We start from the raw sequence: 14,797 nt of genomic DNA, 5'->3' as shown, positions 1-14,797 counted from the left end.
GAGCCATTCAGGCGTCCCCTAAATGTTTTCATTATAAATTTTGCTCGTGAGAAATAATGTATCAGTTAAACCAGTATTTCTAAATGTTTTCATTTTAAACTTTTTAAATTGAGAAAATACTGTTTTTCCCATTAGAATTTGGAAAGAAAAAAGATCCATCCCTCAGTAGTATTAAAATAAGTTTATGTGTTCTCTTCATTCTTATATCTGTACGTGTATATATAGTGTTTATATTCCTTTTGAGTGGTTCAATTTAAAAGAAATTAGGATAGTGAAATACTAGATTGCTAGTAGCAGAAGATTTTTTTATTTTTTTCAATCTTTTAAAGAAATTGTACTTTGGGGGGCGCCTGGGTGGTTCAGCTGGTTAAGTGCCTGCCTTCAGCTCCGGTAGAGATCCCACAGTCCGGGGATCAAGCCCCAAGGCGAGCTCCCTGCTCAGCGGGGAGTCTGCTTCTACCTCTCCCTTTGCCCCTCCGCCTACTCATATTCTCTCTCTCTCAAATAAATAAATAAAATTTAAAAAAAAAGAAATTATAATTTGTGATTATATATAAATATATGTAAGATATATATAACAAAATCTATATTTTAGCCATTTTTAAATGTTGTATATAATTTTTTGTCTTTTAAGTAATTCCTTAATTGCAGCTATTTTATAAATATGGTTTTGAGGATAAACTTAATTTTGAAACAACAATGTTTGAAGTCATTTTGAGATCTTAAACTCCAGTAAAATTATAAAACTTTACCCTCTTTTGTTTTTAGGACTCCCATAGTGATGATGATACAAAGGATAATAAGGCAACCAGTCCTGGTCCAACTGACTTGGAGACCCGAAGTCCTTCCCCCATTTCAATCTCCAGCAGTGAAACTAGCAGCATTATGCAGAAACTGAAAAAAATGAGAAGCCGCATGGATGAAAAGTAATTTATTTTTATAAATATTATCCTGTTCACACTGAAAATGATAGCAAAAATATTTTTAATGTACTTCATTAGATTAGATTGATAAAATGTAATATTTTATGAATCCAGTAGCATTTTAGCAGAACTTACTATAAAACAGATTTTCTTGTTTTTAATACAGTCAGGTTTCTTATTTTAAAAACCAACATAGTAATTGCACATATACCCAGGACAATGTTTCCATCTTTCTTTTATTAAAAGCTAAAAGTAAGTGTGAAATTTATACCTTTCCTGAAATCTGAGAATATGTGTACTAACTTGGGGAAGCAATTAATGGTATATCCTGAGATCTCATCCTATGGCTCTCTGACCACTCTCATGCGTAGGTCAAATAGAAATTTTAAGCTGTGAGAAGGTGTGGATTGCTCATTTGAAACCAGAAAAACTGAAATTCTTCTGGGATGTTGAATGATTCTGAAACATTTCTAAGTATTATTTTTTTAGAGGCTCCTTTAAAGAAAGCTGCTTCTACTTAAATGTAGCTCAGTTGTATGTCAGTGTTGACCATGTAAAGTTACATTTATGTGAGAGTGTACTCTTCTGGGTATACATTTCATTAAATATGCTTGTGAAATATCTGCTTGCGGACCTTATCCTTTACTTTATAACCTGTACCTTCTTTAAATATGAAAGAGAGACCCATGAAAATGTTTTGCTGACTGTTATTTTATTTTGTTAACAGTTTGAACCACAGTTGTATCTTGATATCCTTTGTCAGTGTACCACACATTACCAAATTTAATAATGCTCTATATTTATGTGACATCAACCTATGATTCAATTAGTTTCTGAACAGTCAAGCATTTGTAAATCAAACCTTACCTACTATAGGTACAGTGTTACACATTGGCGCTTTATTGCTTGTTAAATTGCATTTCATAACTTTAAAATACCTAAATTGGTGATGAAAATAAGTTTTAAAAAATAAATACAGAATTTTAAAATAAATATAAGGGGGTAAAACCAAATATTTATAAACGTGTAAATACTCCTTTTGGATCATTCTGTGGGATAGACTAAATAAGGCTTTTTCATATAGGAATTTATTGAAATGTAGACTAAAGATGCTTTCTTCCTTTCCTGATAAAATTTTCCCATAGTCTGTATAGGCATACTGTTTTGCTTCATGGATGTTTGAATTCAGAATAATCTCTCTCATGAATTTTTATAACTGACTTGACATTTTAAATATGCTTCCAAATGTCTTTGAATGGTAAATATTGGAGGAAAGACAGTTTCAGTGGTAATTTCTTCATTGATCCCTTGCTCATCTATATTAGTAAGGTCTTCATTGCTGGTCTTTATGAATAATATTCTAATAATTTTAATCACATTTGTAGAAGAAACTGCTAATCCTAAATCTGTTTATGAGATGAATCCGTTTATGTGGTGCTTATTTCACATTTGGTTAAAGCTTTAAAAATTCTAAATAACAAATTGAAGATTATATTTATTGATTTTGTTCCAACTTTTATTATTTTCTCAGAATCTGAAATATTAAACACATGGAATTTTTGTATTATTGTTCTACCTTCTACCTTCCTTTGTCAACTACTACAGGAACCATTTGAGCAATTTGTCAAAGAAATAGGCTTTGAAGTATTCAGTGACTTGATTTGTTCTTTGAAGCAATGAAGTTGTGTTTGTGGGTAGGGATGGGGTAGGGACAGCAGTGGCAAAGGAATCATTTTTAATGTTTTATGATGGTGCTGAAATTTGAGGATAAACTGGAGCATTTTTCAAAATTAGCAATGTACTATAAAGGAAAATTATTATGTGATATTTTTTAATGTCTAGAACAAAATAATGTGAAAACTGGTTTTTAAATACCATTCAGATCACCAAAACTTTACAATTAGATTTCCTTCAACAGTATTGGAATGTCAGTAAATAAGTGTCAATAAATAGAGTTAATTTTATAGTCGTTTGCTGCGGTAGAGACCTAGTAACAAAATCATTTGAGCCTTTGCTACGAGACACTATTATTTGTGGTGTAGATTTGCAAAGGCAGTCTTCCAAGAGATTACTATTTTACTGATATAAGACACCTGTCATAAAGCAGTCCTCCCTCAGTAAGTTTAGCTAACTTCTGGGAAGAACTTTTTCATTATATGTCATTGCTTATTGTTAATCCTCTGAACTCTGATTCTGTGACAGATTTTTTTTGAAACTATCAAACTATTCTTGGCTACAGTGAAAGATTTCCTTCTTTAATGTTTCATTGAGACAGCGATGCCTTTGTTAAAATTTATATTTCTAATCTGTGGCTTTTCCTGACCTTTTTATTGATCTGACATAAAAATAATTTTCATTTCTCAGTGTAGTGAAAAGCAAAAGGAATTTAAGCTGTGAAAAAGATTAGTCATAATGAATGTATGTTTGCAAAAGCCACAGACTGAATAGCCGTCAGTCTTTTTGGTACTGTTGATAAAAGAAATCTGAGTTTTGTTTATTACTGTGAGGGGCATTATTTATAATATAAGTGCATTGTCTGTAATCCTGAAACATATATTCATAAAGAAAACACTATGCATTGACTTTTTCTGTTAATTTGCAAGTTCCCTTTCAGGAAAATTTTTTACTGAGCAAATGAAAAACAGGATGGGTTTATCTTCATCTTCAAGTGTTAAAATAAGACACAGTGTATTTTCTCTTTAATAGCAGCTGTTCTTCCATATTATTTATTAAATATATACTTACTCTTAGCAGTTATTTGTTGGGAAATGTGTGAATGTGCTAGGTTCTGAGAGATATGAAGATGAATCAAACATAAACCTTGCCCTTAAAAAGCATATGGTCTAGGTGGAAAAAAGAACAAATATCAGTCCTATAGAGAAGTGTATATAAATTAATTGCTAAGGAAATTCAGAAGATGAAGAAATTTTTACTGAAAAGAATATATCAAGTCAGTTTTCAATGGATGAGTGTTCCAAGTTAAATATACTTTTGAATTAGTAAGTACTTTATAGCATAAGAAGAAGCAAAAAAAAAAAAAAAAATCCCACAAACATAAGTTATATTTTGATTTGATCATCGCAGACTAAGTTAGCATGGAAAAATGAAGACACAAAACTTCTCAGACATTCATTTTAAATATTTAAATACTTTATTTACTTAAAATTTAAAATTTTAAAAATATTCCCAGTTAGCTTAGAACCACTAAAGGAACAAATTAACTTATTTGGTTTTAAATAATCATAAAGTTAAACAGATATTGTATGACGCAGCTCTGATAACAATATTTGTGGTATTGTCTGGTCAGTATTAAAATCTTCATTAATCTGCTGAGTTTAAAAAGTTAAGGATTTGCAGGGGAAGACTTTTGATATTCCATTAAAGAAGAATTCTAAAAAATATACTAAGTACTGTTGCCTTAAATTAGAATTTGCCAGTATTTTTTTTTTTTCAAGCCGAAAGTGGGGCTTGAACTGGTGACCTTGAGCTCAAGACCTGAACTGAGATCAAGAGTTGGGTGCTTAACGACTGAGCCACCCAGGCACCCCTGCCTTAAATTAGAAATAAAATTTCTTACAAGGTTCTAGTTTAAGTGTGGTAGCTGGATAAATCCTGACAACCTGATAATGGTTTTTATTTTCTTTACTTCCTAGGTTAGGAATAACGTACCTGCATGTTGTTTAATTATATGCAAATCATTAGACAGTTTTAAGTAATAGAATAAATTTTGCTTAGGAAAAAATACAAGAGTGCATTTTCTTTTTTCTTTTTTTTTTTAAGATTTATTTATTTTTGAGAGGGAGAGAGAGTGCGTGCGTGTGCAGGCGTGTGAGTAGGGGGAGGGGCAGAGGGAGAGAATCTCAAGCAGACTCCCTCCTGAGTGTGGAGCCCAAAGTGGAGCTCGATCTCATGTCCCTGAGATAAACACTATGTTTCATTTTTATTTATCATAATAAAAAATTTAATTTTTGGTCCAGAAAGAATTTTAAAATGATTTAAAGTATTAGGTTTTTGCTTGTTTTGTTTAATATCTTTCAGAGTCAAATTATTTTATAACTCAAAATTTCATTTAAAATTTACATCATAATTCTGCTCTTTCAAATGATAGCGTGGTTTTATAATGTGTTGGAACACAATTTACAATTATACTAGCTCAATGAAAAAAAAGTTCTCATTTATGTCACGTGGTCCAGCAGTGTATTGAGGTATTTAAAAAAGTGTGAGGAGGTACTTGAATGGAGAAAGAAAGCATTATATACTGCTGGAACTAAAAGGGCTCTTTGAGAAGTCATCTAGTGTAGTCCTTTGGTTTCACAGGAAGAAGAAATTGAGGCCATGGAGATAAGTAACTCATCCCAGGTCACACAAAGAACTAGAACTAGGACCCTGCCCTCTGGACCTCAGCCAGCCAAAGTTAAAGTTGAGTTAAGTTAGCATATCTGCTTTCAACCTCATAGCTTTTTTTTTCTTTTTTCTTTTTAATTAACATATAATGTATTATTTGTTTCAGAGGTACAGGTCTGTTATAACCTCATAAGTTTTTTTTAAATCTAAACTACAGTGATGACTTAAAGTTATCTCAATAGAAATTGACCCTTGTAAATAGGATCTGTTTAAATTGGAAAAGTGTTCAGTGGCTGATTACTGGGCTTGAATAGCTGTACAGTTCAAGTTTAGAGTGTGAAAGTGTGACTTTAAAGGAGAACCAGGGGTGCCTGGGTGGCTCAGTCAGTTAAGTGTCTGAGTCTTGCTTTTGGCTCCTGTCATGATCTCAGGGTGGTGAGATTGAGCCCTGCATTGGACTCTGCACTCAACGTGGAGTCTGCTTGTCCCTCTCCCTCTGCTCCTTCCCGTGCACGCGTGCTCTCACTCTTTTTCTCTCTCATAAATAAATTTTTAAAAAAGAGAACTAATTACTAATGAATTTCTTAAGATTAAACATTATAAGAACACAGTGATTTACATTATGATTAAATCTATTATGTCTAATCCTATCCAGTCCAGTGTTCTGTTACCATCAGAAGCCTTGCTGGGGGATGCCTTGACACCAACCATTAAGCATGTTAGCAGTGTTTTCTGTTAGTAGGCATTTATGTCTCCATCATTCACAAATTTTATTTATTTGTGCAGCATCTTGAAGGATTGTTAACTCTAGTGTGAAGTACTGCTTCTTTTATTTCAACTTTATTTAGCTTTTAAATGACACTATTTCTAGAATATACATATATTAAATAAGGAATATATGTTTCTGGGAAGAAGTTTTAACTTTAAGTTAAACTGTTCTCACACTATTTCTTAAACTATTTTCTTTCCTTTTTCTGTTAGCTGTTTCTTTTGTTGTCCATTTCTAACTTAGAGCTTTTGAATATATTTAATCCTTATAAATGAAAAATAAATGGTCAGTACTTGTGCTAGTAGAGAAAATGATTAGTCTCTATATTGGGCTGGACAAATTTAAATTGTAATTTTTTTTACAGTTTATTTTACATGTTCCAATACTATTCTACTTTTTGTACTAGGTCATGCATGCATTTAGCAGTTATATACTTAAGAGGGTGGGTAATATTTGAATATTATGAATAGATTTTTTGGACCTTTTGCCGAGTACATTTGTTTTTGTGTAATATTTTGATAATTAGCACTAAAATAAGTTATACATTCATAAAGAATGGCAAGGAAGATTGCAGTGTCTTACTAAAATTTGGCAAAATTGTTTTTCCTTGAACTTCGGTGCAGAAAATCAAGGCAATCCAGATATGAATGTGTATGTATGTGTGTGTGTGTGTGTATATATATAAGTAAATGAAGGGGAGGTGAAATATTAAGTTGTATGTGGGGAAACAGACATTGAAATAGTCTGTGTATCTAAAGATACATGTATAGGCAAGATTGTACATATTTTTAAAAATCCAAATGAATAGCTGGATTTATACCTAGATTTTCTCACTTCTGTGACATACTGATATTATTCCTTGCCCTTCCAAGGCAAAAAATGTTGCCTTGATCTACAGGTTATTGTTGTGTGCATGTGAACAGGAGCATGCTCTGTCAAAGAGAACTAACCTTTCAGACTATTACTGGACTTGCTTAACCTCTCAAATATATATATTTATATTTACATATATAAATGATCTATTTACTGTTTAAAAAGAAGAGAATTTTCTACTTTTATAACTTTAACATATGAAATTTTCTTCTTTTAACCTTATGATTGAGCTGTCCATAGCATGATTTTTTTTTTTAGCCAGGAATATTTATTGTGACTAGCTTAGTTTATTCTTAATTATGCATTCTAATATTTTATGGAATGGATATTATATTTCAATCTTACTAAAGTGGGCCTTTGTTAAATATAAAGCAAGATATCTTCAGTAGGTCCTGTGAGCAGTAAATTTTATGCTGTAGAGGTGAACAAGGTATTTTTAACTCTAAATTTATTTTCTAAATTATTATTTTCAAGCTAGATCACGATGATAAAGGTTAAGTGAGGCAAACATAGTGCTTTTTATTTAATTTCAAGCTTAAAATATATGACAAGGTACAGATATAAAAGTCATTTGCTTAGGATTATATATGTGTGTAGAATTACTGATGTACTAGGTTCACAGCCATAATTGTTGTACTCTATGTTAAAGCTTATGGGAAAACTTACTTAGCTCCATAGTGTACTTCTCATAACTTTACTCACATAAAGTAAATTTACCTGAAACTATAGATGATGGTTAACAACATCTGAGAAGAAAGGCATGTTTATTCAGAAATCATTGGTAAGATCTGTAATAGTACATGTTTTATATGTCACACAGAGTATAACACTTGCTTTGAGTAGCTTATAATGTTATTCAGGAAGCATATTAAAAGTTCTCCACTCAGCTCTTTTGCTTTCCCTTTCTCATTCTTTCTGCCTCTTGATCTCTTGGTTTTAAAATCTTCCTCCTTATTTTGTAGACACTGCTCTCCTGTTCACTACTTCTTCTCTGTCTTTACGTCTCACCACTGGGCCTCTCTCAGTGTCTGTTTTCCCAACCTTCATCCCAAATTCCAGCTGTATATCTACAACCAGTTGGTCAGGTAACTTTGCACCTTTTTCAGTGCACTCTTTGATAGAGCATGCTCTGTTCTTTTTGTTTGTTTTGTTTGCTTTTCTTCTTTTTTTTTTTCTTAACAGCCTGGGGGCCTCTTGTCAAATGTCCCATAAATTATTTTTGTTTCCACATTAATTTGATATGCTGATTGTTCAAGAAGTGGAATGACAGTTTTTGTGCTTTTTATTAAGTGTTTGTTGGATGTGTGAATGCATTTTTGTTGATTAGCCACCAGTACAGATCTAACACCAATAATATGAGCAGCCCACCTTTTGTTTAGCTTTGGCATCTACATATGAGGAGCGCTTAGTAATAGCTTTTTAACTACTTAGATAACTTTTTCCTAAATCCGTAATTTCTCTTAATCCTTTGGAGCTAAGATATATTGGGCTATTTAATTTCAGAAATTGGGTTAAATTGAGAAATTTGAGGCATTTGCTGCATCCTTTTACATAAGAAAATAATTAGTTCTGTTTATATGCAAAAGGCATCTGACCGTGGTGCTCAGTGTTCTCTCCGTAATTATCACCTCCCATTGCATCTCTTAGGCAGTGGGAACCAAAGAGCAGTGTAGTGATACCTGAAATAAAAACAGACTGAATTTGAAAGTAAAAGTCAAAAAGGGACATGAACATATCTTTTTTGTTTGCTTGCTTGTTTGGGGGCTTTGAGATTTGTTTTTTGTTGTTGTTTTGGTCTTTGTTGTTTTGGGTTTGGGTTTGTGTGTTTCTAGTCTGAACCTTCAGAATAAATTCCTTGTATCTTCTGTTATGAAAAAGAATCACCTATGAGAAGTGAATATGTAAGTTAAGTATTATCAGCCATGGGTGTCCAGATATTCTGAAGATTTTCTTTTCTGAATTTGTCTTTACAGACAATCACAAGTAAAACACTAATTCTTTCATTTTCTAAATATGTTGACTCATCAAAGCTTCTGTTATTTCAAAGTTTTTCAAAGGAGTAGTATGAATGTCCTGTTTTTACACAGCTTGTTGATAAGGCAATGAGTGGTAGAGCTCTCAGAGTGATTTCTGCCCCTAGATTTGTTCTCTGACTGTTCTTCATGGTGTGACCATAGGTTTCTTACAAAGCGAGAGCAAAAGCTAATGCAACGGCGACAACATGCAGAGGAACTGCTCGAGTGGAAGCGACGTTTGGATGCAGAGGAAGCCGAAATTCGTCAAATGGAAAAACAAGCTTTGGCTGCCTGGGACAAAGAATTAATAAAACCTAAAACTCCCAAGAAAGAACTTGAGGACGCGAGAACAGAACAGAAAGGTAATAAATACTAACTCTGTTCAGACTACAAACCAAAGCCTAAGATAACTGGAAGATTTACTTCATTATATTTTGAGTGTGAAGAAGGCAATACAATTGCAAATGCCACCAACATTGGAAATATGAGAATATTGTGAATAACTTTATGCTAATATACTTGAAAACTTAGAAGAAATGGGTAAATTCCATGAAATGAAAATGGGTTATTCCATGACCAAGTAGGATTTAACACATTCGAAAAAAATCGATCATGTGGCAAATTACTTAAACAGATTAAAGGAGAAAAATTACGTGACATCTCGATGGATTTAGAAAAGGTACTTGATAAAATCCAGGAAGCATTTGTAATAAAACAAATTTCAGATAAAGTAGCAATAGAAGGGAGCTTTGTTTACCTGATCTAGGTATCTATTAACAAAAATGAAAAACCAAACCTACAACAAGGTACCATACTTAATGATAAAACATAGAAAACTTTCCCTTTGAATTTGGAAATAAGACAAATGCTTTTATTGTCACCTAAGGAGTGAAAGGAAGAAGCAAAACTCATTATTACAGATTTTAAAGCTGTGCACATAGAAAATCCCGCATTTATATGTCAGTTATTAGAATTAACAAGTGAGTTGAGCATAGTTGCTGGATATAAAATTCATAAACAAAATTCAATTACATGTCTATAGAGCAGCAGAAATTGGTTAGAAAATCGAATTTTTAAAAGAGGTACTATTTATCATAGAAATAAAAAATAGGAAGTACTAGGTATAAATTTAAAAATATGCAAGATCTTTATGGAGAAAAGTTTAGAATTGTATTAGGATTATTAGAGAAGACCAAAATATATAGAAAGCTTTTCCATACTCACAGATTCAGTGTCATAAAGATGTTAATTCTGCTTGAATTTATTTATAGATTCAAGGCAATTTATATCAGAAACCCAGCAGGATTTCTTCATAAGTTTGACAAGCTCATTTTAAAATTTATATGAAAGAACAAAGGACCAAAAAGCAAAGATACTGCTAAAGAAGAACCACAAAATGGAGAACTTACTTTAGTAGATATCAAAATTTGTAAAAGTGTATAATTAAAATGGGATTATTTGCACAGAGATAGACAAATAGACTATGAAACAGCACAGAAAAAGACCCTTGCATATATGGAAAGTTGACTTCTGACACAGGTAACTTTACAGAGCAGTGACGAAAGGAGAGACTCTCCAATAAATTTGGGGGGCAGGGAAAAATGAATTGGATCCCTACATTGACAATCTAGAAATACTCAGCTAAAGGGTTAAAAAAAAAAAAAGACTTAAATCTAAAAATTAGAATTATAGAACTTTTAGAGGACCATGTAAGAGAATATCTATATGACATCAAGGGGAGGGAAAGATTTCTTTAAGATGTTATACAAAGCAAAACCATAAAGGGAAAGATAAATAAATTTGACTCAATAAATTAAGAATTTCTATTCATCAATACACCATAAAAAAAGTAAAACAACAAAATAAGATATTTGCAGCACATATGACTGTCAAAGGAATAGTATAAGAATATGCAAGCAACTCCTATGAATCAAAAATAAAATGACAAACACATTTTAAAAAATGGGCAAAAGAGCAGATAATTCATAAATGAAGAACTCCAAATTATCAACAAACATCTGAAAAGATGATCAACTTTATTAGTAATCAGGGCATTAAAACCATAAAGAAATACTATTTCATACCTGTATTCATTTCCTAGGGCTGCTGTTACAAATTACTACAAATTTGGTAGCTTAAAAAATGTTTTATTCTCTCACTTCTGGAGGGCAGAAGTACAAAAGCAAGGTGTTGGCAGTACTGTGCTCCCTCTGAAGGTTCCAGGGAACAATTCTTCCTTCTTCGAGCTTGTGGTGGCTATAATATAGGTATTCCTATGTCTGCCTAACTCCAGTCTCACACTGTCTCTCCTCCATGTCTCCTCCTCTTTTTGTCTCATAAGGAAACTTGTCAGTGGATTTAGGGCCTACCCAGATAATCCAGGATGATCTCGTCATGAGGTCCTTCCATTGTTTTATTTATTTTTTTATTATGTTAATCACCATACATTACATCATTAGTTTTTGATGTAGTGTTCCATGATTCATTGTTTGCGTGTAACACCCAGTGCTCCATGCAGTACGTGCCCTCTTTAATACCCATCACCAGGCTAACCCATCCCCCCACCCTCTCCCCTCTAGAACCCTCAGTTTGTTTGTCAGAGTCCATAGACTCTCATGGTTCGTCTCCCCCTCCGATTCCCCCCCCTTCATTTTTCACTTCCTGCTATCTTTTTTTTTTTTTTTTTTAACATATAATGTATTATTTGTTTCAGAGGTATAGGTCTGATTCATTTTTTTTTTTTTTTAAGATTTTATTTATTTATTTAAGAGAGAGAGAGAGAAACAGCATGAGAGGGGAGAGGGTTAGAGGGAGAAGCAGGCTCCCCGCTGAGCCAGGATCCCAATGTGGGACTCGATCCCAGGATTCTGGGATCATGACCTGAGCCAAAGGCAGTCACTTAACCAACTGAACCACCCAGGCACCCCCTTCCATTGTTTTAAAACGATTTTATTTATTTATTTCAGAGAGAGAGAATACGTGTGCACACAAGCTTGTGAACAGGAGGTGGTGGGGGTGAGGGTGGGGGGGTTCCAGAGGGAGAATCCCAAGCCAACTCTGAGCTAAGCACAGAGCCCAGTGCGGGCGTCAATCCCACAACCCTGAGATCATGACCTGAGCCAAAATCAAGAGTCAGACACCTAACTAACTGAGCCACCCAGGCACCGCTCATCATGAGATCCTTAATTACATCTGCAAGGAAATTTTTTCAAAATAAGATTACATTCATAGGTTCTGGGGGTTAAGACATGGACATATCTTTTTTAGGGCCATCATTCAGCCCTTTCACAATACCCATCAAACCTGTTGGTATGTAGGTAGAACAAGGAACTGCTGGTATATTAATTGTTAAACCTAGTTTGAAAAACAGGTTGAAAAAAGAGGCATTAAAAATAATCAAGGGTCACCTGGGTGCCTCAGTCGGTTGAGCCTCCAACTCTTGATTTTGGCTCAGGTCATGATCTCAGGGTCGTAAGATCGAGCCATACATTGGGCTCCACACTGGCTGTGGAGCCTGCTTAAGATTCTCTCTCTGCCCCTCCCCCCCTTATGCTCATGCTCGCTCGCTCTCAAAATAAATAAATAAAAATAAAAAATAAAAACAATAAAAGAATAAAAGTGAGGTACACATATCCTGCAATTCAGTGGTTCCAATCCCAGGTATGAATCCTAGAGCAGTGGTTCTTAAAGTATGGCCCATGAAACCCTGGGGGAGTCTCTGAGATCCTTTCAGGGGGTCTGGGAGGTCAAAATTGTTTTTATAATAATACTAACATGTTGTTTGCCTTTTTCACTGTGTTGACATTACACTGATGTAGCAAATATAATGGTGGGTAAAATTGCTGAAGCCTTAGCTTGAATCTAGGCAGTGGTGCCAAACTGTGTTAGTAGTCGTTGTGTTCCTCACCACTTCGCACTAATGATAACATGCCAGTTTTATGTAAGAATGTCCTTAAATAAGCACTTACAAATACGAATTTTGTTGACTCTCAACCTTTGAGTGTATATCTTTTTAATATTTTGTGTGACAAAATAGGAAATATGCATAAAGCACTTGCGTGTGCCTAAGGACAGTGGTTGCCTTGAAGAAAAGCACTTAATGCAGTGATTTGAATTGTAAGATGAATTAGCCATTTTTTTTATGGAGTACCATTTTTACTTAAATGACTAAAAACCATGGTTACTTATACTTAAGTATTTGGCAAACAGTTTTTCAGAAATAAATGAAGCAACTCTGACTCTTGAAGGAGAACAAGTGACAGTATTTATTGTGAGGGATAAAATTTAAGGTTTCAAGTGAAAGTTTAGGATTTTAGAAATGCTGTTTTCCCCATTGTGAGCTGGACCGCTTTCCAATACTTAAAAGACTTTCCTGATATGATAGGTGATGATATTAATCGGAATCGTCTTTTTTTTGGGCGGGAGGGGGCAGGGAGAAAATCACTATTCTAATTAATTCACAAATGAGAACATCACAAAAGGTGATTTAAGGAGGCACACAAACATCTGCCCAGCCCCAAATTCTGACCATCTCGATGAACTTCTATATAGTAAGAACACCCTTTTTCATTCCAGTTCTCAAGAAAGCTGTATTTAATGATGAAGCAGAGGTTTAACTGGTGGTTTTATACTTTATATATTCACTATTAAATATATTTTTATGCTAAATTAACCTGGTCATGAGAGATGATTTTCCGTATCTTCAGTTTGAACTTCTTGATTAGGCTAATCCTTTTGCCCATCTGCACTGTTTCAGCACCTCGCTGAAACCTTCACAAAGCTTCAGGTCACCCTGGTTCTGGGCACACTCCAGAAACTGTTTCATCTCCTAGTGGCATGGTCCAGTCTGCTGCTGCTGCTGCAGGTACGCTGGCTGGGTTCCCTGAGGCTCCTGGTAAGTGATGTCAGGCCTTGAAGGCTCAGCATTACTTCCTCAACCGAAGCCCCCAGTGATGGCACGATCTATCCGGTGCCCAACAGCAGAGCCCACAGCCACGCCAGCTGCAGCGGTTGCCATCTGGGCCATGAGACCTGGCCGCCGAGGCACAGCAGCAGGTGAGCCGACAGCAGCTGATGGAGCCGCTGCTGGCGCTGGTCTAGCTAGCAGCTCTCATCTGAGGTGCCTGGCTGGCCGGAGGTGCGGCTCCGGCTTCCACGCGCCATGGTTACTTGCAGAGCAGCTCGGCGTCTAGAAGTCCGAGATTCGGCCCAGAATTCTCTTTTCATATTGTATGATGCAATATGTCAACATTGGGAAGATCTTCATAACTCAGTGAACCAATGTTTTCCAAATGTCCAGTGCTGATTTAGAAAATCATGCATGAGTAAAAAAATCCATTGACTAAAGGATTGTAATGTAACATTACAAAAAGTTTATTGATATGACTTCAGATTCCACATTACAGCTAACATGTAAGAAACTACCAATTGTCAAGTTTTGGTGTAACATCAAAAAAGAATATCCACAATTATCTGTAAAGACTATTGGAATACTCTTCCTTTTCTAACTACATATATTCTTTGTGAGGCCAGATTTTCAGCATGTGCTTCAACCAAAACAACATAAAGCCACAGATTGCAGACAGAAGCAGATATGAGAATCCAACTGTCTTCTGTTAAGCCAGACATTAAAGATATTTTTTAAAATGTAAAACAATTCCTCTCCTTTCAAACTAAGCCCTTCTCTCAGTTTGCATCAGCCAAAATTCTTAGACTAACAGACTTTATAGTAATGTGATTCATTAAGTGATGGGATTAAAAATTATATCTAAATGCAACAATTGAAATTATGCAAAAGCAAATGTAAAGTATAACAGTTGAACATTTCTTTTGACCAAGATTGTGGACTTTTTCTTGTTTTTACTCTCTCTGTA

At 34.4% G+C, this 14,797-nt stretch overlaps 1 protein-coding gene and 1 pseudogene across 5 annotated transcripts in view; one reads left to right on the top strand and one right to left on the bottom strand.

The window, feature by feature from the left end:
* Positions 1–14,797, top strand: part of CEP350 (centrosomal protein 350) — a 157,446-nt gene that overhangs the window by 101,370 nt on the left and 41,279 nt on the right. For 4 of the 5 annotated variants that reach the window (XM_078078102.1, XM_078078103.1, XM_078078104.1 and 1 more), the window contains 3 exons: positions 769–926; positions 7,872–7,994; positions 9,087–9,286. In XM_078078102.1, coding sequence (XP_077934228.1) covers positions 769–926; positions 7,872–7,994; positions 9,087–9,286 — 481 coding nt within the window. The remainder of the gene's footprint in view (positions 1–768; positions 927–7,871; positions 7,995–9,086; positions 9,287–14,797) is intronic. The other variant, XM_036100002.2, reaches the window with a different exon arrangement.
* Positions 13,375–14,373, bottom strand: LOC118540702 (coiled-coil-helix-coiled-coil-helix domain-containing protein 2 pseudogene; annotated as a pseudogene).

The sequence above is a fragment of the Halichoerus grypus genome, chromosome 7 (assembly GCF_964656455.1).
Source record: "Halichoerus grypus chromosome 7, mHalGry1.hap1.1, whole genome shotgun sequence".
Lineage (NCBI taxonomy): Eukaryota > Metazoa > Chordata > Mammalia > Carnivora > Phocidae > Halichoerus > Halichoerus grypus.
Note: the sequence above shows the minus strand (reverse complement) of the source record. Positions and strands in the feature narration are given on the sequence as shown.